Source organism: Pelodiscus sinensis, unplaced genomic scaffold (genome assembly GCF_049634645.1).
Source record: "Pelodiscus sinensis isolate JC-2024 unplaced genomic scaffold, ASM4963464v1 ctg130, whole genome shotgun sequence".
Lineage (NCBI taxonomy): Eukaryota > Metazoa > Chordata > Testudines > Trionychidae > Pelodiscus > Pelodiscus sinensis.
In genome coordinates, this window is record NW_027466005.1 from 234,280 (window position 1) to 256,513 (window position 22,234).

The 22,234-nt window shown below is 71.6% G+C and overlaps 1 protein-coding gene across 1 annotated transcript in view; it reads left to right on the plus strand.

Annotated features, from left to right (window-relative positions):
- The first annotated feature begins 4,247 nt into the window (after window positions 1–4,247).
- The window catches only part of ANPEP (alanyl aminopeptidase, membrane), a 29,833-nt gene continuing 11,846 nt past the window's right edge, over window positions 4,248–22,234 (plus strand). The window contains exons 1-14 of the mRNA XM_075918027.1: window positions 4,248–4,400; window positions 10,318–11,251; window positions 12,719–12,861; window positions 13,374–13,510; window positions 13,589–13,715; window positions 17,727–17,881; window positions 19,177–19,290; window positions 19,619–19,762; window positions 19,942–20,007; window positions 20,316–20,381; window positions 21,076–21,248; window positions 21,422–21,501; window positions 21,687–21,820; window positions 21,932–21,987. Of these exons, the coding sequence (XP_075774142.1) occupies window positions 10,620–11,251; window positions 12,719–12,861; window positions 13,374–13,510; window positions 13,589–13,715; window positions 17,727–17,881; window positions 19,177–19,290; window positions 19,619–19,762; window positions 19,942–20,007; window positions 20,316–20,381; window positions 21,076–21,248; window positions 21,422–21,501; window positions 21,687–21,820; window positions 21,932–21,987 (2,027 nt within the window). The 5' untranslated portion in view covers window positions 4,248–4,400; window positions 10,318–10,619. The remainder of the gene's footprint in view (window positions 4,401–10,317; window positions 11,252–12,718; window positions 12,862–13,373; window positions 13,511–13,588; window positions 13,716–17,726; window positions 17,882–19,176; window positions 19,291–19,618; window positions 19,763–19,941; window positions 20,008–20,315; window positions 20,382–21,075; window positions 21,249–21,421; window positions 21,502–21,686; window positions 21,821–21,931; window positions 21,988–22,234) is intronic.

A 22,234-nucleotide genomic window follows, 5' to 3' on the forward strand; every position in this document is an offset into this window, starting at 1 on the left:
GCAGCGCAGCCGAAGCCAGTCGGCCAGCCGGGCACAGGCCTTGATGGGGCGCGGCCGCGAGGGGGGGCGCTGGCCTGCGGGGGCTCCCGGCCCAGGCCCCGTTCCCCTGGGGGGGGCAGGTGGGAGGGATTTGCCCCAGGCCCCTGGGCTATCCCTGCGAACGGGGCCAGTGGGCTGGGGAGGGGCTGCCTCTCCACGGGGCAGGGCTGGAGCGGCCGCGCCCCCGGCTCCCCTCCCCGCTGCCTCCGTTTCCCTCCGGCGGGAAGATGACGCTGCTTGGAAGGAATTTTCCTGCGGTTTCTTCTGCTGCCTGCCCCCCACTTCCCAGCCAGGGTTAACCCCGCCTGCGCTGGCGGCAGCCACCAGAGCCACGCCGGGCCGGGCCCACTGCAGGGCCACGGGGCGAGGGGGGCAGAGTGCTGCAGGCTCTGTCCAGCCCCCCACCTCCCAGTGCCCCAACACCCAGAGCTTCCCTGCCCCCCAGAGGATCCCCCCGCCTCCCTGGGGGGTGCGAAGCCCTGGACAAACCCTGCCCCCAGCTCCCGCCCTGCCCCTTTCTGCCCTTGGTCCGCCCACCCCTGCTCCCACGCCCCTCCCCCGAGAGACTTGGCCTGGGGGCGTCGCGGGAGCCCGCGCAGGAGTCAGACCTGCCCCACACTCGCCGTGGGGCTGGGAAGGAGGGACCCAGCCCAGCCCACTCTGCGCCCCCAGCTCCCAGCCCCCGCGCTCGGGGAGGGGATCGGGGCAGGGGCGGAGTGGTGGGGCTGGAGCCGGGGGAGCAGGCTGGGGCCACATGACCCAGGAAACCTCGCCCTTAGCACAGCCCCTTGCACTGCCTTGCTGCCCGCGCCTTGGCGCTGGCCGGGTCTGATGCAGGCCCCAGGGGCTGTGGCCACATCAGAGCGGCCAGGCTGGGCCAGCCCAAAGGCCCATCCCGCCCAGGGTCCTGTCTGCCCAGCGGCCAGGGCCAGGCGCCCCAGAGGGAGGGGACAGAACAGGGAATCCTCCCGTGATCCCTCCCCTGTCGCCCATTCCCAGACAAACTGAGGCCAGGGACCCATCCCTACCCAGGGATGGACCGGACCTCCGTGAATCCATCTCGCTCTTTCCTGAACCCGGCTAAAGTCCTGGGCTTCACAATATCCTCTGGCGAGGAGTTCCACAGGTTGACTGTGCACTGCGTGAAAACAACCTTCCTTTTGCTTGTTTTAAACCTGCTGCCTATTCATCTCATTGGGCGACCCCTAGTTCTTGTGTTATGGGAACGAGTCAATAACTTTGCCCCATTCGCTTTCTCCATCCCACTCATGGTTGTACAGAGCTCTCCTATCCCCCCGGTCTCCTCTTTCCCAAGCGGAACAGTCCCCGTTTTATTAACCTCTCCTCGTATGGCAGCTGCTCCATAACCCTCTGTGGCCACCTTTGCGGTACCCCGCAGCCAGGCCCCGGAGCCCAAGGGTCCTTAGGGCGTAGGGGACGGGGGGTCCGAGCTCTGCCGGTGGTCCGCAGCAGCCCGGGGCGAGAGCTGCCTTTCCACGCAGTGCGGGCAGGAAGGGACAAGCGGTGCCCGGCCCGTGGGGCGCCAGGGAGCAGAGATGAGTTCCATGAGGATCCGGGCCAAGTCACCCCCCTCGAGGCCGGGAGCAGCACCCGTCCCTCCCCTCCCGCACGGCGCCGAAAGGCTACCGCCGGCCACATCCTGGTGTGACCCTGCCGAGGTCTGGGGAGGGGCAGCCCCACGCACAGGAGACGGGGCCCTGCCAGGCATGGGGGGTGGGGAGCGGCAGAGGCGGGGTCCTGTGGGGGAGGGCATGGAAGTGGGCGTGGGGGGCGGGGGGAGTGTATGTTTCACCCCCCGTGTGACCCCTCCAGCCTTACGGAGGAGGCAAAGACCGGCCGTCCGGGGCTCCCTCCCGCCAGGCTCGGGACTGACTCCGGGGCAGCTCCCAGCGCCCCCCCTCGCCCCAGACGAGTCACTTGAGCCCGGGCCCCGGACTGAGACCCAGCGTGGCTTGGCTGCCTGCCTGGGCCGTGGCCCCTCGTGGCTCCCGGTGTCTGCCCTTTCCACGCGAGCTGTTGAGGCAGGATAGTGGCAGGCCAGGGGCCCCGTCCCTCAACGCTGCCCTAGAGACACCCCCAGGGCCGGGACCCAGCAAGGCTGCTAGCAAAGGGCCCCAGGAGGCGGCCGCCCGGCGAGTGCGCGCCTGGCCCTGCGGCACCGGAGCCACGTGCTGACACCGCTGGTGTCCCGTCGGCCGTGGCGCCGGCGCCCCTGAGTCACACAGGAACTCTGCTCGCCAGGGCCGCCCTTGCCCCCACGCTTTGGGCCGTGGCTCATGGCAGCGCTCCCCTTGCGGTAAAGCCACGTCCCGTGGCCTGGCCCCTCCCGTGCCGGCTTTGCCAAGTCACGGTGACTGGCTGTTTGCTGGCAGCCGACGGGCTCCCGGGACGTCTCTGGCAGTGGCCTCCGGGTTCAGCTGGGTGGAGCCCAGTGACGTGCCCTGGCATGGGACTGGGGGCGCAGGGACCGGGGGTGCAGGGCTGTGGGCATGTGGACTGGGGGTGCAGGGACTGGGGGTGCAGGGCTGTGGGCATGGGGACTGGGGGTGCAGGGACTGGAGGCACAGGGACTGGGGGTGCAGGGACTGGGGGTGCAGGGCTGTGGGCATGGGGACTGGGGGCGCAGGGCTGTGGGCACGGGGACTGGGGGCACAGGGACTGGGGGTGCAGGGCTGTGGGCATGGGGACTGGGGGCACAGGGACTGGGGGTTCAGGGACTGGGGGTGCAGGGCTGTGGGCATGGGGACTGGAGGTGCAGGGACTGGGGGTGCAGGGCTGTGGGTACGGAGACTGGGGGTGCAGGACTGTGGGCACGGGGACTGGGGGGCACAGGGACTGGGGGGCACAGGGACTGGGGGCGCAGGGCTGTGGGCACGGGGACTGGGGGAACAGGGACTGGGGGCGCAGGGCTGTGGGCACAGGGACTGGGGGTGCAGAGACTGGGGGCGCAGGGCTGTGGGCACAGGGACTGGGGGCGCAGGGCTGTGGGCACGGGGACTGGGGGCGCAGGGCTGTGGGCAGGGGGACTGGGGCGCGCAGGGACTGGGGGCAGCGGCGGTGGAGGGCGTGTTGTTAAAAACCTCCCGGCAGCAGCTGTGGCTGGGCCCTGGCTCCTGCCCCACGGCCCGGGAGAGCTGGAGTCACGTCCAAGTGCCAGGAGGCTCTTGGCAGGGGCCCGTGCCCATGGCAGTCGTGCCGCCCGGCCCGGCAGGGGCAGGCTGTGCGGCTGGGGCCCACGGGGCAGCCCGGGGCAGTGCTGCCGTTCCTGGGCTCGGGGCGCCGCTCTGCGAGGAGCCGGCCATTCCGGTGCAGTTGGGGGTCCCAGGCACAACGAGCTGGGGCTGCAGCCTGAGGCCATGGCGGGGGGGGGGGGGAGTTCGCTCTCAGCCATGTCCCACCAGGCCTGGGGTGCAAGAGAGACCCTGGCAGCTCCCCCGCCTGGCTCCCAGCCAGGCCCCTAACTGACCCCACTTCCCTCGGACCTTGCTCCTTCCCGCCCCAGGGCCCTGCCCCCTGCCCAGCGTGGGAGCGCGCCTGGCCGCAGTGGTGACCAGGCATCGCCCCGCACGGCGCTCGCACGGCCCAGCTGGGCTTTGCCCGAGCCCCCCGCCCCCAGGCGCTGCGGGGGACTTGCTCTCTCAGGGCTTCTCCAGCCGTAGGGGCCCGGGCAGGAGCCGGCGATGCCCCGGCGGGTGGGGACTGGCAGTGACTGGCACCCTCTGAGGCTGGGTCGTGGCCCGTGGCCTGGCGCGTAGCAACAGCCGGGGGGTCATGGCCTGAGCCTCTCCCTGGAAGAGTCCAGCATGACCGGCCACTGCTGCAGCTGGCACGGGGCCCCTGGGCCACCCCACCAGGCAATGGCGGGTCCCTGGCGGTGCCAGCGTGGCCGGGCCGGCGGCAGCTCCTCCCTGGTGCTGCCCTGGACAAGTGGCAGCGGCTCCGTGGCGCACCGGGGCCCCAGTGCCACAAGGTCTGTGGGGCAGAATCCAACGTCCAACCCCCGGCCGGGGCCCCGCTGGGCCAGGCCCATGGGGCGGAGGCTCCTCACCTCTTGGAGCTGACACGTGGCACGGCCCTGCCAGGCCTGCGCGTGCTGCGAGCTTCCCCAGGGCAGTGCCCTGCCGGCAGCGGAGTCGGGCCGTGGCTGGCCGGCAGTGCAGGGGTTAAGATGGTGACTGTGGTGCAGGTCGGGTTACTTCCCCTGCAGCGTTTGGAGGAAACTTTCTTTGCTGCTGGTTTGGGGGACGGAGGCAGATCCCACAGCCCAGCGGAGCCACATCCCGGCTGGGCGGGCGCTGGGCGCACCCCTCACAGCGCACCCCGGGCATGGAGCCACAACGGTGAGTGGGTTGGCTGGCTGACCCCGCTGTCCTAGATCCCTGCGCCCCAGCCCTGCGTCCCCCCATCCCTCCTGGGCACCTGACGCCCCTGTGCCTCCACAACCCCCTGTGCACCCCGACACCCCCACTTCCCCCAACCCCCTGTGCACCCCGACACTCCCACTTCCCCCAACCCCCGTGCACCCCGACACCCCCGCTTCCCCCAACTCCCTGTGCACCCCGACACCCCTGTGCTTCCCCAACCCCCGGGCACCCTGACACCTCTGCCTCCACAACCCCCTGTGCACCCCTTACGCCCCTGTGCACCCCGACACCCCCTGCTTCCCCAACCCCCTGTGCACCCCTTACGCCCCTGTGCACCCCGACACCCCCACTTCCCCCAACTCCCTGTGCACCCCGACACCCCTGTGCTTCCCCAACCCCCTGGGCACCCTGACACCTCTGCCTCCACAACCCCCTGTGCACCCCTTACGCCCCTGTGCACCCCGACACCCCCTGCTTCCCCAACCCCCTGTGCACCCCTTACGCCCCTGTGCACCCCGACACCCCCACTTCCCCCAACTCCCTGTGCACCCCGACACCTCTGCCTCCACAACCCCCTGTACACCTCTTACGCCCCTGTGCCTCCACAACCCCCTGTGCACCCCGACACCCCCGCTTCCCCCAACCCCCTGTGCACCCCGACACCTCTGCCTCCACAACCCCCTGGGCACCCCGACACCCCCGCTTCCCCCAACCCCCTGTGCACCCTGACACCCCTGTGCTTCCCCAACCCCCTGTGCACCCCGACACTCCCACTTCCCCCAACCCCCTGTGCACCCCGACACCTCTGCCTCCACAACCCCCTGTGCACCCCGACACCCCTGTGCTTCCCCAACCCCCTGTGCACCCCGACACCCCCGCTTTCCCCAACCCCCTGTGCACCCCGACACTCCCACTTCCCCCAACCCCCTGTGCACCCCGACACCTCTGCCTCCACAACCCCCTGTGCACCCCTTACGCCCCTGTGCACCCCGACACCTCTGCCTCCACAACCCCCTGTACACCCCTTACGCCCCTGTGCACCCCGACACCCCCTGCTTCTCCCAACCCCCTGTACACCCCTTACGCCCCTGTGCACCCCGACACCCCCTGCTTCCCCCAACCCCCTGTACACCCCTTACGCCCCTGTGCACCCCGACACCCCCTGCTTCCCCAACCCCCTGTGCACCCCTTACGCCTCTGTGCACCCCGACACCCCCTGCTTCCCCAACCCCCTGTGCACCCCTTACGCCTCTGTGCCTCCACAACCCCCTGTGCACCCCGACACCCCTGTGCTTCCCCAACCCCCTGGGCACCCCTGACACCCCCTGCTTCCCTCAACCCCCTGTGCACCCCGACACCCCCGCTTCCCCCAACCCCCTGTGCACCCTGACACCCCCGCTTTCCCCAACCCCCTGTGCACCCCGACATCTCTGCCTCCACAACCCCCTGTGCACCCCTTATGCCCCTGTGCACCCCGACACCCCCTGCTTCCCCCAACCCCCTGTGCACCCCGACACCCCCTGCTTCCCCCAATCCCCTGTGCACCCCTTACGGCCCTGCCTCCATAATCCACACCCCCATGCATCCTCCCAACCTACTGTGCACCCCCTGACACCCTCTGTGCCTCTACAACCCCATCTGTGCACCCCCTTACACCTCTGCTTCCCCCCAACCCGCTGTGCACCCCTGACAACCCTGTGCCTCCATAACCCCCTGTGCAACCCTGACACCCTCTGATTCCCCATCCTCCTGTGCACCCCCTTACGCCCCTGCCCCCCACAATCCACACCCCTGTGCATCCCCTTACAGCCCCTGCATCCTCAAACTCCCTGTGCACCCCCTGACACCTCCTGACACCCCCTGTGTCTCTACAACCCCATCTGTGCACCCCCTTACACCTCTGCTTCCCCCAACCCCCTGTGCACCCCTGACACTCCTGTGCCTCCATAACCCCCTGTGCACCCCTGACACCCTCCACTTCCCCCAACCCGCTGTGCACCCCTGACACCCCTGTGTCTCCATAACCCCCTGTGCACCCCTGACACCCTCCACTTCCCCCAATCCCCTGTGCACCCCTGACACCCCTGTGTCTCCATAACCCCCTGTGCACCCCTGACACCCTCCACTTCCCCCAATCCCCTGTGCACCCCTGACACCCCTGTGTCTCCATAACCCCCTGTGCACCCCTGACACCCTCCACTTCCCCCAATCCCCTGTGCACCCCTGACACCCCTGTGTCTCCATAACCCCCTGTGCACCCCTGACACCCTCCACTTCCCCCAATCCCCTGTGCACCCCTGACACCCCTGTGTCTCCATAACCCCCTGTGCACCCCTGACACCCTCCACTTCCCCCAATCCCCTGTGCACCCCTGACACCCCTGTGTCTCCATAACCCCCTGTGCACCCCTGACACCCTCCACTTCCCCCAATCCCCTGTGCACCCCTGACACCCCTGTGTCTCCATAACCCCCTGTGCACCCCTGACACCCTCCACTTCCCCCAATCTCCTGTGCACCCCTGACACCCCTGTGTCTCCATAACCCCCTGTGCACCCCTGACACCCCTGTGTCTCCATAACCCCCTGTGCACCCCTGACACCCTCCACTTCCCCCAATCCCCTGTGCACCCCTGACACCCCTGTGTCTCCATAACCCCCTGTGCACCCCTGACACCCTCCACTTCCCCCAATCTCCTGTGCACCCCTGACACCCTCCACTTCCCCCAATCCCCTGTGCACCCCTGACACCCTCCACTTCCCCCAATCCCCTGTGCACCCCTGACACCCTCCACTTCCCCCAATCTCCTGTGCACCCCTGACACCCCTGTGTCTCCATAACCCCCTGTGCACCCCTGACACCCCTGTGTCTCCATAACCCCCTGTGCGCCCCCTGACACCTCCTGCCCCTCCCCATGCCCGTCACGTCCTCTTCGCCCTCCACAGCCACACAGTCCTCTATGCGCACCCCCCAGCCCCTGCACACGCGCCTTAGACACACTTGCCCACCCCTCCCCCAGCGCACCTCACCAACTCTCCCCCCCCCCCCCCCCAGCACGGCCAAGCACCTCCGTCCGTGGCAGGGTCGGTGGGGGCCAGTGGTTGGGGCGTCCCTGCCCCACCACAGACCGGAGGGCCGGGCTCCTCCCTGCGCTTGGCAACACTCGGGAGTCGCATGGCCTGTGTGTGCGGGAGAGGGGGTGCCATGGGGGTGTGATTGGGAGCAGGCTGGGGGGTGCAGATTGCGCCATGCGGGTGTGTACATGTGGCTGTGGGGTGGGTGTACATGGGGCACATGGCAGCTGCCCATGACGTGCCTGGGTTGTGGGGAGCAGGGTGGGCGGGCTCTGTGTGTGTGTGTGTGTGTGTGTGTGTGTGTGTGAGAGAGCAGGCAGGGGGCTGAGGTGTGAGGGAGGAGGGGAGCGTGTGTGCGTGAGCTTGGGCCCCATGGAGGTACGGCGCGTGGGGCGTGTGTGGGGCGGGGAGGGAAGGTTCGGGTGGCGGGGGGATTATTCTGAGTGGACAGGTTGTGGGAGTGGGTGGGAGCTGGCTGGGGGGCTGGCGATGGGGAGAGCTGGGAGAATTGAGGGGCTCGCCTGGGTGTGGGTCACGGGTCCCCACCCTTCCCAGCCCCAGGGATCGACTCCAGGGCCTGCTTGTGCCCCCCAGTGGAGCCCTGGAGGGAGCCCCCACCCGTGGGAACGTGGGGCTGGCGCAGCGGCAGGGGGCAGGGGCGGGATACTTTGCGGCAGGAAGCTCTGAGGCCTTTGCCAAAGCAAATCGCCCGGCTGGGTCGCGGCCCTGCCGCTCGCTGCGTGGGAACCTCCGCCGGCCTCGGGAACCGCCGCGCTCAGAGCCGCCCGCGGGGCCTGGCCCCACTCGCACCCTCCCGTCCGCACCACGGCCCGGCCCCACTCGCACCCTCCCGTCCGCACCACGGCCTGGCCCCACCACGGCCCGGCCCCGCTCGCGCCCCTCCCGTCCGCACCACGGCCTGGCCCCACTCGCACCCTCCCGTCCGCACCACGGCCCGGCCCCACTCGCGCCCTCCCGTCCGCACCACGGCCCGGCCCCACTCGCACCCTCCCGTCCGCACCACGGCCCGGCCCCACTCGCGCCCTCCCGTCCGCACCACGGCCCGGCCCCACTCGCACCCTCCCGTCCGCACCACGGCCCGGCCCCACTCGCGCCCTCCCGTCCGCACCACGGCCCGGCCCCACTCGCACCCTCCCGTCCGCACCACGGCCTGGCCCCACTCGCACCCTCCCGTCCGCACCACGGCCCGGCCCCACTCGCGCCCCTCCCGTCCGCACCACGGCCTGGCCCCACTCGCACCCTCCCGTCCGCACCACGGCCTGGCCCCACCACGGCCCGGCCCCACTCGCACCCTCCCGTCCGCACCACGGCCCGGCCCCACTCGCGCCCTCCCGTCCGCACCACGGCCTGGCCCCACTCGCACCCTCCCGTCCGCACCACGGCCTGGCCCCACCACGGCCCGGCCCCACTCGCACCCTCCCGTCCGCACCACGGCCCGGCCCCACTCGCGCCCTCCCGTCCGCACCACGGCCCGGCCCCACTCGCACCCCTCCCGTCCGCACCACGGCCCGGCCCCACTCGCACCCTCCCGTCCGCACCACGGCCCGGCCCCACTCGCGCCCTCCCGTCCGCACCACGGCCTGGCCCCGCTCGCACCCTCCCGTCCGCACCACGGCCTGGCCCCGCTCGCCCCCTCCCGTCCGCACTACGGCCTGGCCCCACCACGGCCCGGCCCCACTCGCACCCCTCCCGTCCGCACCACGGCCTGGCCCCGCTCGCACCCTCCCGTCCGCACCACGGCCTGGCCCCGCTCGCACCCCTCTCCCCGCACCACGGCCTGGCCCCGCTCGCACCCCTCCCGTCCGCACCACGGCCTGGCCCCGCTCGCACCCCTCCCGTCCGCACCACGGCCTGGCCCCACTCGCGCCCCTCTCCCCACAGCGCCTACAACGGGGCTGGCCCAGGCTGCCTGGCCTGAGGGGCTGGGCCCTGCTCCAGCGCCTGGGGCCGTGGCACCATGGCCAGACCTGCCTGGGCGCTGCCCGGCCCTGGAAGTGGCCCGGGGAAGGAGATCGCGCTTCCTGGGGCCTTTGCTCAGGGCCCTGCGAGCTCTTTGCTTCCCAATCCGCTGATAAACTTTATTAGCCGAGCAGCCGAGCAGGGACTTTGGAAGCCCCAGGTGGCTGGCAGCTCCCACAGTCCGGAGAGCGCCCAGACCGGGGCTCCTGGTGCAGGGGTCAGGCGCTGGCTCTGACCCCCGGGTGGGCGGGGCGTGCCCCCCATGCCCACACCCCGACTGCCTGACAGCTCTGTGCTTCTGCGGGCCCCCCGCCCGGCGCACGAGGCGGTGGCTTGGTGCGAGAGCCGCCTCCGTGCGAATGAGGCACCGGCGGGTGCCCAGGGACACGGGGCTTTGCCGGGCTCTGCGCAGCGTGGGGGACGGGGCTCTCCCCAGCCCGGGGCTCAGGCCCTCGGGAGCTGCTACGCTGGGGTCCCTGCGCTGCGGCCGGGCGAGGGACGGGGCTCGTCTGGCTGCAGCCTCGGCCGTCGCCTCCGCGCTTCCTTGGGCGGATGGAGACCGGCCATCGCCGCCCTGGAGCGACAGCCCGGCCGGCGCCCGGCTCAGCCACGGGGCTCCAGGCTCGGCTGCTCCTCCCGGGGCAGGTCCGGCAAACCGTGGCCCCGCCCTGGCCGCAGCGCTCCCGACACGCACGCCCCTGCCTTACACGGGCCCCCAGGGCGGTGGCCGTAAGCGTGTCCCCGGGCAGACCCAGGCCCAGGGAGGGAGCCGGGGCAGGGCAGGCCGGCCGGGGTCTAGCCACTGGGGTTCTGACTCGCACTTTCCTGCTTCACCCACTAGCCCCCGGGCCGCTGCCGGCCCCCAGGAGAGACGGCAGGCGCCCTGAGCGCTGCGCCCCGCACCGAGGGAGAGCCGTGCCGTGCCGTGGGAGGAGACGGGCCCTGCCCCCCGCAGGCCGCCCTGGGTCCCAGTCACGTTCTCCTGAGAGGGGGAGGCAGGTGGCAGATGCTGCCGACTGGCAGTGACCTTTGAGAGCCTCGCAGCAATTAATACCTCACCCATTAACCCGGCGCCCACAGCCCCGCATAAAAGGCTGCGCCAAGACCGCCGCCACTTCCTGCCCTGCCTCTCCCTCCAGCGCCATGGCGGCCGGCTTCTTCATCAGCAAGCCCCTGGGCATCGCGGGCATCGTCCTGGGCGTGGGCGCGGTGGCCACCATCATCGCCCTGTCCGTGGTGTACTCCCAGGAGAAGGGGAGAAACTCGGACACCTCGCAGCCGGGCCCCTCCGCCCCCGGCAGCCCGGCCCCCTCCGCCCCGGGCAGCGCAGCCCCCTCCACTCCGGCCCCCACGACCGGCCCCGCCAACCCCTGGAACAACCTGCGGCTGCCCCAGACGCTGCTCCCCACGCTCTACACCGTCCGCCTGCAGCCCTTCCTGACCCAGGACGCCTCCGGCCGCTACCTCTTCCGGGGGAACAGCACCGTGCTCTTCTCCTGCCAGAACGCCACCGACCTCATCCTCATCCACAGCAAGAGGCTCAACTACACCCTGCAGGGCGGCTTCCACGCCTCGCTGCACGGGGAGGGGGGCTCCAGGCCCCCGCCCATCACCAAGACCTGGCTGGAGCCCGAGGCCCAGTACCTGGTGGTGCAGCTCGGCGGGCAGCTGGAGAAAGGCAGGAGCTACCGGCTGGACAGCGTCTTCACCGGGGAGCTGGCCGACGACCTGGCCGGCTTCTACCGCAGCGAGTACGTGGAGAACAACGTGACCAGGTACGGCCCTGGGGTGCCGGCTGGGGGGCAGAGCTTGGGATGACCAAGTGGACGTATTGGATGTGGAGCATTGGAGAGGGTCCAGTGGAGGGAGGCTAAAATAATTGGGGGGCTGGAGCACATGACCTGCGAGGAGGGGCTGAGGGATTGGGCTTGTTCAGTCTGCAGAAGAGCAGAGTGAGGGGGGATTTGAGAGCAGCCGGCAACCTCCTGAAGGGGGGATTCAAAGAGGCTGGAGAGAGGCTGGTCTCAGTGGGGCAGGTGGCCGAACGAGGAGCAATGGGCTCAGGTTACAGTGGGGAAGGTCTAGGGTGGAGATTAGGAAAAGTGATTTCCCCAGGCGGGTGGGAAGCGCTGGGCTGGGTTCCCTAGGGAGGGGCTGGAGTCTCCATCCCTAGAGGGGTTTAAGTCTCGGCCTGACAAAGCCCTGGCCGGGTTGATTTAGGTGGGTTGGTCCTGCCTAGAGCAGGGGGCTGGACTTGACCTTCTGAGGGCTCTTCCAGTTCTATGATTCTATGATTCTGTGTCCCCGGGGTGTCGGCTGGGGGCGGAGCTCGGGCTGACCACGGCCCCAGGGTGTCGGCTGGGGGCGGAGCTCGGGCTGACCACGGCCCCAGGGTGTCGGCTGGGGGCGGAGCTCGGGCTGACCACGGCCCCGGGGTGTCGGCTGGGGGCGGAGCTCGGGCTGACCACGGCCCCGGGGTGTCGGCTGGGGGCGGAGCTCGGGCTGACCACGGCCCCGGGGTGTCGGCTGGGGGCGGAGCTCGGGCTGACCACGGCCCCGGGGTGTCGGCTGGGGGCGGAGCTCGGGCTGACCACGGCCCCGGGGTGTCGGCTGGGGGCGGAGCTCGGGCTGACCACGGCCCCGGGGTGTCGGCTGGGGGCGGAGCTCGGGCTGACCACGGCCCCGGGGTGTCGGCTGGGGGCGGAGCTCGGGCTGACCACGGCCCCGGGGTGTCGGCTGGGGCGGAGCTCGGGCTGACCACGGCCCCGGGGTGTCGGCTGGGGGCGGAGCTCGGGCTGACCACGGCCCCGGGGTGTCGGCTGGGGGCGGAGCTCAGGCTGACCACGGCCCCGGGGTGTCGGCTGGGGGCGGGGCTCGGGCTGACCACGGCCCTGGGGTGTCGGCTGGGGGCGGAGCTCGGCTGAGGCTCGGTGCAGGTTCAGGACTGGGACAATGCCTGAGGCTGAGCCCAGCTCGCCCGCCCCTGCTGCCCCAGGCCTGTGCCATGTGCAGGGGGGAGCTGCGAGGCATGTGGGGCTGGGCACCCCCCTCCCACAGGCCGAACACACCCGCCGGACCAGCCGCTGGGGCTGGGTTGCTCTCCAGCAAGTGGGGTGCCAGGCCGGGCTCCCCGCCCGCGCTGGGGGTTCCGGCGGGCAGGGTCCTGTGCGGACCGACCCTGCTGGGGACCCTGGGGGTCCGGGCCTGGGGGTGGCCGGGCTGACCGGCTGCCTGGCTTGCAGGGTTGTGGCCACCACGCAGATGCAGGCGGCCGACGCACGGAAAGCCTTCCCCTGCTTCGACGAGCCCGCCATGAAGGCCAACTTCTCGGTCACGCTGGTCCACAGACCCGACCACACGGCGCTGTCCAACATGCCAGTGCAGAGTGAGTGAGCCGGGCCCGCAGGAGCTGGCAGCAGGGTCCCGGTGCCAGCAGCTGCCACCTTGTGCCCGCTGGGCTCCCTGGGCCCTGGCTCCTGCAGGGCCTGGCCTGAGTCTGCCCCCGGGGACATTCCCTGGCCAGGCCGGGTCCCTGGGCCAGCAGGGAGCAGCTGAGGCCGGAGAAGGGGCTGCAGAGCAGGGAGGGGCTGGACTCTCATATGGGCTCGGAGCTGATGCCCCAGCTTGGCTGGGCAGCCCCCGGCACAGCTCCTCCCAGCACGTCACAGGTTGGGGGGCTCCGCGCTCGGCTGCTGAGCCTGCCGGGGCCGTGTGGGGCAGGGGCCCCCGCAGGGGTGGGGCGAAGGGGGAGCAGGAGAGGCCATGCCAGGGCCCTTTCCCCAGCCGGGCCAGAGGCCTGCAGCTCTGCCGTCGGGGAGGGGGTGCCGGGCTGCTGCGCCCTGCTCTGGGGGGCTGGAGGGGCGTGTGCGTGGATGACGGAGCCGTGGCTCCTTTCAGGCTCCAGTCAGTACACGGAGGCTGGTGTCACCTGGAACGTCACCGAGTTCCAGACCACGCCCAAGATGTCCACCTACCTGCTGGCCTTCATCGTCAGCCAGTTCCGGGCAGTGGAGCGCCGGCAGGACAACGTGCAGGTGGGCGCGGGACGGGGAGGGAGCCTGCCCGGGGGGGGGGGCCGCTGGCCGTGACTGAGCCTCGGTCTCGCCTTGCAGATCGGCATCTGGGGGCGGCCGAAGGCCATCGCCGAGGGGCAGGGGGCCTACGCCCTCAACGTGACCGGGCCCATCCTCAAGTTCTTCGAGCGCCATTACAACACGGCCTACCCACTGCCCAAGTCTGGTGAGTGCCCGGGGGAGCGGGTTCCGGGGGTGCTCCCTGCTCCCCGGGGGGCATGCTGTGCTCTGCGTCCGGCGGCCTGCGGTGTGGGGCTGGCCTCCAGGCAGGCCGCTAGGAGCCAGGGCTCTTGGACCGCTCCTGCCCTTCTCCAGTGCAAACCCCTCGCAGCCTGGCCTGGAGCCACCGAGCTCCCCGGCCCTGGGGCTGCCCGTGTGACGGGGGGGCCGTCCGCCGAGAGCCCCGGCAATCTCCAGGCCTGTAGCCCGCAGGGGCGTCCCGCCAGGGCGGGGAGCAGGAAAGCAGAGAGCCAAAGGGAACGGAGCAGGGCTGGGAGGCCTTCCGAGGGCCGGGGCCGCTGACCCACAGAAGAACCAGTCGGGGGCCGCGCACCAGTGAGAAGCCCCCGGCTGAGAAAGGGAAAGACCCTCCCCCCGGGGACGGCGCGTCGGGCCCCCGACCCTGCACCCCCGGAGCAGGAGGCACAGACTGTGCCGGCCGCTAGAACGGGGGGTTATCGCTGCTCCAGGCGCAGCCCCGCACAGACGGGACGTGGCTACAGGGGTCAGGGCCAGGCAGCCGCAGCCCCCTGAGATGGGTCCCTGGCCCTGGGTTCCAGCCCCTCCTTAGACTGGTTCCTCCGTGATTCCAGCCCCAGACTGCCCTTCCCCGACCCTCACCTCCTAGTTCCCTCGCTGCCCAACTCGGGTCTTTGTCTAGTGACTTAGGCAGCCCCTCCCCCCCCCCCCCCGCTGGGCCGTGCTCACAGGCAGAGGCCAGTAGGGGTCAGTCACAGCCCAACACAGCGACCGGCCAGGTACTGACACGGCAGCACCACACGTGGGAATCGCACCTCCCCGCGCAGGGGGACCCCGGGGTACGAGCAGACCCCCCCGCCACACCCCTGCACTCCAGCGGCAGTGGGACAGCCCGTTCCCAGGGCCCACTCCAGTGCGGTGACCCTCTCTTGGGGGGCCACTCTCACCTGGGGGGGCGCCCCTCCGCCTCCGGGACGGCGCCTCTCAGGGCCTCCAGCCGCCTGCCTCTGCCGCGAGCCCCTCGGGGGTCCCCTCCCCCGGCCCCTAGGGCCCCCCCCAGGGGACTAGCCCAGAGCGACCCCCAGCCAGCGCCCAGCAGGAGGGCGATGGAGCTTTGAACCCAGCGAAGGATCCCTCGGGCCAGTCGGCCTGGGCCCCCGGCCCCACGTCAGTCTCCCCGCAGCCGGCTGAGTCCTGCCTGCCCTGCCCTGCCCCCCAAAACAGCCCCGTCTCCCAGCAGAGCCCCCAGTACCCCAGCAACAGCCCCTCCCCCGGGGCCTCCAGCGCTGGGAGAAGGCTCTAACCATTAGTCACGTGTGGAGACTGCCCGGCCGCAGCTGGCAACCTGGGGATCTTGCTCTCCGGAGCGGAGGGTGACGCCCCTCGCCGGCGTGGCCAAGCACGGCAGCAGCGACTGGCCCGCGGGCGCTGGCTGGGGGCACCAGTGGAGCAGCCCTGGTCAGCAGGGACGAGAGAAGTAAAGACCCAGCTGCTGAGGCCGCGCTGGAGACAGCGGCTGAGTCCAAGGCCCAGGCTGGCCGGCCAGAGCCTCCCCCAGCTGCGCAGTGAATCGGGGCTCTGCGTCCAGCCGCAGTCTGGGGGGTGGGGGCTCCCGGCTCCGTCTTCGCTAGATGAGACTTGTTTTGCTCCACCTCCGTCCCTGCTGGAGAGCGCCCCTGGGCTGTAAGGGCCTTGGCCTCTTCCCGTTAGCCTGGGGCTCCGAGATTCCCTCCCTGTGGCCTCCGGACTCTGCATATTCAGCCTGAACCCCTGGAGGGGTGTCTGGGCCGGGGGGATCAAACCACCAGTTCCCAGGCCACCGGCAGCCCCGCCCCTCGGCCATTTCCCCCGAGGCCACACTGTCCGCATGCATGTTGCAGGGGGGTCACTGCCAGGCAGGCTGAGGTCCCCCCAGGGCCCAGGGGGACCGTCCCCCCCAAGGGGCAGCATCACCCTTTTCAGTCCTGGCGGCCCCTGGTCCCCTGCGCCGTCTGCCTCGGGTGGCTCGCCGTGCCTCGCCTCAGTGGAGCGCTGGGCGGGCGCCCTTGTCTGCCTCCGCTGGGGGTAACTCGGGCAGGCTGGCATCCTCCCTTGTCCCGGGTGAGGACTGTGACGTAGTGGGGGTACCTGGCTGGTTTCTATGCTGCTGGCTCTGGGGTAACCCCCACTGGCTGCCGTGGGTACCACGACCCAGCAAAACAGGATGAGTCACTATGCAAACCAGTATGGCCAGACACCCCCCATGGAGAGGAACAAAGGAAGGTGGATGCTGCCCTGGCTGGGGGGCAGGGCTGGGAGAGGTAGAGTTAGTTCCTGGCTGGAAGGCAGGGGAGAAGGAGCTGGGGAGGGGGGCTGGGACTCCCCTATCTCAAGGGGGGGCAGTGAGGCCTCTGAGCCCAGTTCCTGTGACCAGATTCCATCTGTGCTGCGCTGTGCTGGAGGAGCAATAAACCCCCCTCCATTCTACTGGCTGGTGCAGTCTGTTTGTGCCATTTCGGGGTGCAGGAGACGGGGAACCCCCAACGCGCCGTCACAAGGACGCTCCAGGAATGGGCGCTGCCCTGGGCCGTGCGCGCTCTGCTCCGCTTCTTCCTGGCTTTGGCGGCTGCGTTTGCCCCGTGTCCCGCCTCCGCGCCAGGCGGCTCCGCTCCCCGGTTTCCGCCCGCAGCCTCTGGCGCTGGCTTTCGGCCTGGGCCTGCCGGGCCAGTTCCACGCCCTGCGAGCCTCGGGCACAGGGCTCTTCTCCCCTGGGCACGGGTGGGGAGCGCGGCTCGCTGGGCTTTCGCGGGCAGGCTGTGCTGGCGGGCTCTGGCTCGGGGCACCGGGGCACTGCCCCCGACGGGCAGGGGTTCTGCACTTCCACGGCCCCAGCCAGCTGCCCAGTGCCCCCCCCGGCACGGACACAGCCTGACTGGGCAGCCACACGCAGCCCCTGGCTGCTCCCACCTGCCCCGTGTCGGGGGCCCTGCGCCGAGAGCCACGGCCACTCCCGGAGCTCCCCGCACCGAGGACGAGCCAGGGCACCTGCGCCGGAGCTCTCGCCAGGGCCAGGGCGGCTGTGCCGGAGCTCTCGCCAGGGCCAGGGCGGCTGTGCCGGAGCTCTCGCCAGGGCCAGGGCGGCTGCGCCGGAGCTCTCGCCGGGGCCAGGGCAGCTGCGCCGGAGCTCTCGCCGGGGCCAGGGCGGCTGCGCCGGAGCTCTCGCCAGGGCCAGGGCGGCTGTGCCGGAGCTCTCGCCAGGGCCAGGGCGGCTGCGCCGGAGCTCTCGCCAGGGCGGCTGTGCCGGAGCTCTCGCCAGGGCCAGGGCACCTGCGCCGGAGCTCTCGCCAGGGCCAGGGCGGCTGCGCCGGAGCTCTCGCCGGGGCCAGGGCGGCTGCGCCGGAGCTCTCGCCGGGGCCAGGGCGGCTGCGCCGGAGCTCTCGCCGGGGCCAGGGCGGCTGCGCCGGAGCTCTCGCCGGGGCCAGGGCGGCTGCGCCGGAGCTCTCGCCGGGGCCAGGGCGGCTGCGCCGGAGCTCTCGCCGGGGCCAGGGCGGCTGCGCCGGAGCTCTCGCCGGGGCCAGGGCGGCTGCGCCGGAGCTCTCGCCGGGGCCAGGGCGGCTGCGCCGGAGCTCTCGCCGGGGCCAGGGCGGCTGCGCCGGAGCTCTCGCCGGGGCCAGGGCGGCTGCGCCGGAGCTCTCGCCAGGGCCAGGGCAGGCTAGCGGGAGCTCTGTCAGCGGGAAAAGGGAACCGGGGCTCAAGCAGGTGAGCACAGACCCCCCAGCGTGCCACCGCCTTGGCGCCAAGGCAGGCCTCCATCCCCGCGCCGGGCACGGCCTGCCGGCTCACCCAGGCTAGAAACCCAGACCCAGACCCAGACCCGACTGACCCAGGCTAGAAACCTGCCCCAGCGGCCAAGCAGCCCGGAGAGCCTCCTCCTCAGCCCTCCCGCCCGCGCCCAGCCCTGCCGGCTCCCCGGGGCTAACGCGGCCCGTCCCTTCCCCAGACCAGGTGGCCCTTCCAGACTTCAACGCGGGGGCCATGGAGAACTGGGGCCTGGTGACGTACCGGGAGAGCGCGCTGCTCTACGACCCCGCCTTCTCCTCCATCGGCAACAAGGAGCGCGTGGTGACCGTCATCGCCCACGAGCTCGCCCACCAGGTACCCGTGCGGCCCCTCGCCCCTGCCTACCCCCTGCGGCTCCCTGCTCCCGCCCTGCGGCCCCTCGCCCCTGCCTGCCCCCACTGCCCCCTGCCTGCCCCCTGCGGCCCCCTCGCCCTCTGCCTGCCCCCATTGCCCCCTGCCTGCCCCCTGCAGCCCCCTCACCCTCTGCCAGCCCCCTGCCTGCCCCCACTGCCCCCTGCCTGCCCCCACTGCCCCCCGCCTGCCCCCATTGTCCCCTGCCTGCCCCCACTGCCCCCTGCCTGCCCCCATTGCCCCCTGCCTGCCCCCTGCGGCCCCCTCACCCTCTGCCTGCCCCCATTGCCCCTGCCTGCCCCCTGCAGCCTCCTGCTCCCGCCCTGCAGCCCCTCGCCCCTGCCTGCCCCCATTGCCCCCTGTCTGCCCCCTGCGGCCCCCTCGCCCTCTGCCTGCCCCCATTGCCCCCTGCCTGCCCTTTGCTGGGGATGGGAGCCTGAGAGGCTGGAGACTGCCCAGGACTCCCTGGCTGTGTGTCGGGGGGTCCCGGGCCGTGTGTCGGGGGCTCTCTGGCCGTGTGTCTGGGGGGGGCTCCCTGGCTGTGTGTCGGGGGGGGCTCCATGGCTGTGTGTCGGGGGGGGCTCCATGGCTGTGTATCTGGGGGGGGTCCCCCTGGCTGTGTATCTGGGGGAGTCCCCCTGGCCGTGTGTCGGGGGGGGGTCCCTGGCTGTGTGTCGGGGGGGGCTCGGGGCTCCCTGGCTGTGTGTCGGGGGGGGCTCCCTGGCCGTGTGTCGGGGGGGGGGGGCTCCCTGGCTGTGTGTGTGGGGGGGGCTCGGGGCTCCCTGGCTGTGTGTCAGGTGGGTCCCTGGCTGTGTGTCGGGGGGGTTCCCCTGCTGTGTGTCGGGCGGGTCCCTGGCCGTGTGTCGGGGGGGGCTCGGGGCTCCCTGGCTGTGTGTCGGGGGGGTCCCCGGCTGTGTGTGGGGGGGGTCCCTGGCTGTGTGTCGGGGGGGGGCTCGGGGCTCCCTGGCTGTGTGTCGGGCGGGTCCCTGGCTGTGTGTCGGGGGGGGGCTCGGGGCTCCCTGGCTGTGTGTCGGGCGGGTCCCTGGCTGTGTGTCGGGGGGGCTCCCTGGCTGTGTGTTGGGGGTGCTCCCTGGCCGTGTGTCGGGGGGGGGCTCGGGGCTCCCTGGCTGTGTGTCGGGGGGGCTCCCTGGCTGTGTGTCGGGGGGGGGCTCCCTGGCTGTGTGTCGGGGGGGGCTCCCTGGCTGTGTGTCGGGGGGGGCTCGGGGCTCCCTGGCTGACCCTTGCCGTCTCGCGCTCAGTGGTTCGGGAACCTGGTGACGCTGCGCTGGTGGAACGACCTGTGGCTGAACGAGGGCTTTGCCTCCTACGTGGAGTACCTGGGCGCGGACTCCGCCGAGCCCTCCTGGAACATCGTGAGTCCAGCCCGACGGGCCCAGGGCTGCGGGGGCCCTCGAGACCTGCCCTCCCTGGGGCCAGGGGCCTTGGCTGCGTGGCCCGGGGGAGAGCCCGGGGGGGGCCTGCTCTTGGCTGGCCGAAGCCTTTCCTGGCGCTGGCTCTGGGCGCGGGAGGCCGCTGGGTCCGTCGTCCCTCCGGGGGGCAGTCGGGAGCTGCTGGCAGCTGTGACCGGGCCCTGCCCCTGCCCCGGTGCAGCTGGGTGGGGAGGAAGCGTGGCAGCCCCGCCCCGCGGGGGGCCGGCCTGTGGCTGGGCGCTGGCGCTGCCTGTAACCGGTGCCTTTGCAGAAAGACCTGATCGTGCAGAGCGAGATGTACCGCGTGATGAAGATCGACGCGCTGGCCTCCTCGCACCCGCTCTCCTTCCAGGAGGACGAGATCAAGACGCCGGCGCAGATCAGCGAGGTCTTTGACGCCATCGCCTACAGCAAGGTGAGGGGCCCTGCGGGGAGAGGGTCCCGTGCCGCCCCTCCCACTGCTGTTTTGTGCCTACTGGTGGTGCACGTCGGCACCGGTGTCGGTGCACGGAACAACATGTATTCCGCACGCGGCTGGGGAGGGGAGGGAGCGGTGCCCCTCTTCGCTCAGCGCCTCTCTCCGCTCTCCCGCAGGGGGCGTCGGTGCTGCGCATGCTCTCCGAGTTCCTCACCGAGGAGCGCTTCAAGCAGGGGCTGAAGGTAGGTGCCCGCCGGCAGACCCGGCTTTGCCCAGCAGAGGGGCTGCCGGCCCGGTCCCCGGGGGAGGGCTCTTTGCCGGGGGGGCCTGCCCCGGGCTGGGTGGGCCCACTCGGCACACGCACAGCCCCGCTCAGCCGGGGTTTCGTGCTCGCTCTGCCCGGGCACAGGCTGGAGCTAGGAGTCCCTGGTGCCCTGGGCAAGGGCGGGTACGGCCGCTGGGAGCCGAGGGCCTCTGGCCTTGAGAGCCTGGCCAGGGCTGTCCTCGGAGCGGTGCCTCCTCCCAGCCTGCCTCTCCCGCCTCTCCACAGTCCTACCTCCAGACCTTCAGCTACGGGAACACCGTCTACGACGACCTGTGGACCCACCTGCAGAAGGTACGCGGCTCCCCCACCGGCCACCCCACTGCAATACGGTCCTGCAGCCACCTTGCCCCACACACGGGCTCCCTGTGGCCCCAGCAGGCACATGATCAGGCCTGGTGCCTGGCACACGGCCCCGCTGGGCACACCCGAGGCACACGGGCAGGCCTGGCACAGGGCCCCGCTGGGCACACCCGAGGCACACGGGCAGGCCTGGCACACGGCCCCGCTGGGCACACCCGAGGCACACGGGCAGGCCTGGCACACGGCCCCGCTGGGCACACTGGAGGCACACGGGCAGGCCTGGCACACGGCCCCGCTGGGCACACCCGAGGCACACGGGCAGGCCTGGCACACGGCCCCGCTGGGCACAACAGAGTCTCGGTGCTGTTCCCTGGCAAGGCCTCCGTGGCTCTTGCCTTCTCAGTGTTGCGCGGGCATGGAGGGGGTCTGGGCCCTGCCCTGGGAGCTCCTGCCCTGACACCCCTGAGCCCAGGCCCCGTGGCGGCCCCAGGAGGCCGGCGGGCGCCCTATGGAAGTGGGGAGCTGTGAGATGCCGAGTGCTTTGCCACGGAGGGGAGCCGCGGGCACAGGCCATGAACCTCGACCGCACCTCCCTCGACACCCAGCTCCGGGCACCTCTCTCCGCCCCCAGCGGTGCCCCATGGCCGGGAGCCCGCCCAGACCAGAGCCCTTCCCGCCCCGGCAGGTGGTGGACGCAGACAGTCTGAATCTCCCCGGAACCATCAAAGTGATCATGGAGCGCTGGACGCTGCAGATGGGCTTCCCTGTGCTGACCGTCAACACGCAGAACGGCTCCCTCGCCCAGGCGCACTTCCTGCTGGACCCCCAGTCCCCCGTGGAGCGGCCCTCCCCATTCAAGTGAGCGCCCGCGCGGCTCCGGGATCCCGGCCAGGGCTGCACCGGGCACCCCGGGAGAGCACAGGCCTTGTGGTGTGGGTCCCAGAGCCCCTGGGCTGCGGGGAGGGGCGCAGCAGAGCGAGGGCCTGCAGGGAAGGGAGGCACAAGGCCCCAGTGTCTGCCTGTCTCTGCAGCTACGTCTGGATAGTCCCTGTGCCCTGGATGAAGAAGTCGGCTCCGGCAAAGCAGATGTACTGGCTCAACGAGTCCTCAGGTACTCACCCTCCCTGCCTGCCAGGCCAGGGCTGCCCCGCTGCCACGCCTCCTGGGCCCACGCCGGAGCTGCCGGCTGTGCCACGCCAGCATCAGTGGGGGGAGGCTCTGGGGGGCCCAGAGGGACTTGGGGGGGGGGCTCTGCAGCATTGAGGGCCCCTCACACGTTCCCTTTCCCGCCGTCAGCCACGAACCCAGGATTCCAGGTGACGGATGCCGACTGGCTCCTGCTCAACATCAACGTGACGGGCTATTTCCGGGTGAACTACGACCAGGGCAACTGGGACAAGCTGCTGGCCGAGCTGGGCACCAATCACCAGGTACCCGACTGCCCGGCCCAGGCCCCCGGGGGCTCCTGTGGGGCGGCCCGACCCGAGCTGGGCCAGGCCATGGCTCCCCGCCGGCCCCCGGTAACCGCACGTCTCTTCCAGGCCATCCCGGTGATAAACCGAGCCCAGCTCATCGACGACGCCTTTAACCTGGCCAGGTGAGCGGCTGGGCGCCTGGGGCATCCGCCCCCCCCCCCGGCCCCCCACGCGCCCGAGCCGGAGTCTCCCCGACCCTCCCCCTCCGCTGCCCCTTCTCTGTGTGCCTGGGGCATCCTCCCCCGGCCCCCCATGCGCCCGAGCCGGAGTCTCCCCGACTCTCCCCCTCCGCTGCCCCTTCTCCGTGTGCCTGGGGCATCCGCCCCCCCCCCCCCGGCCCCCCACGCGCCCGAGCCGGAGTCTCCCCGA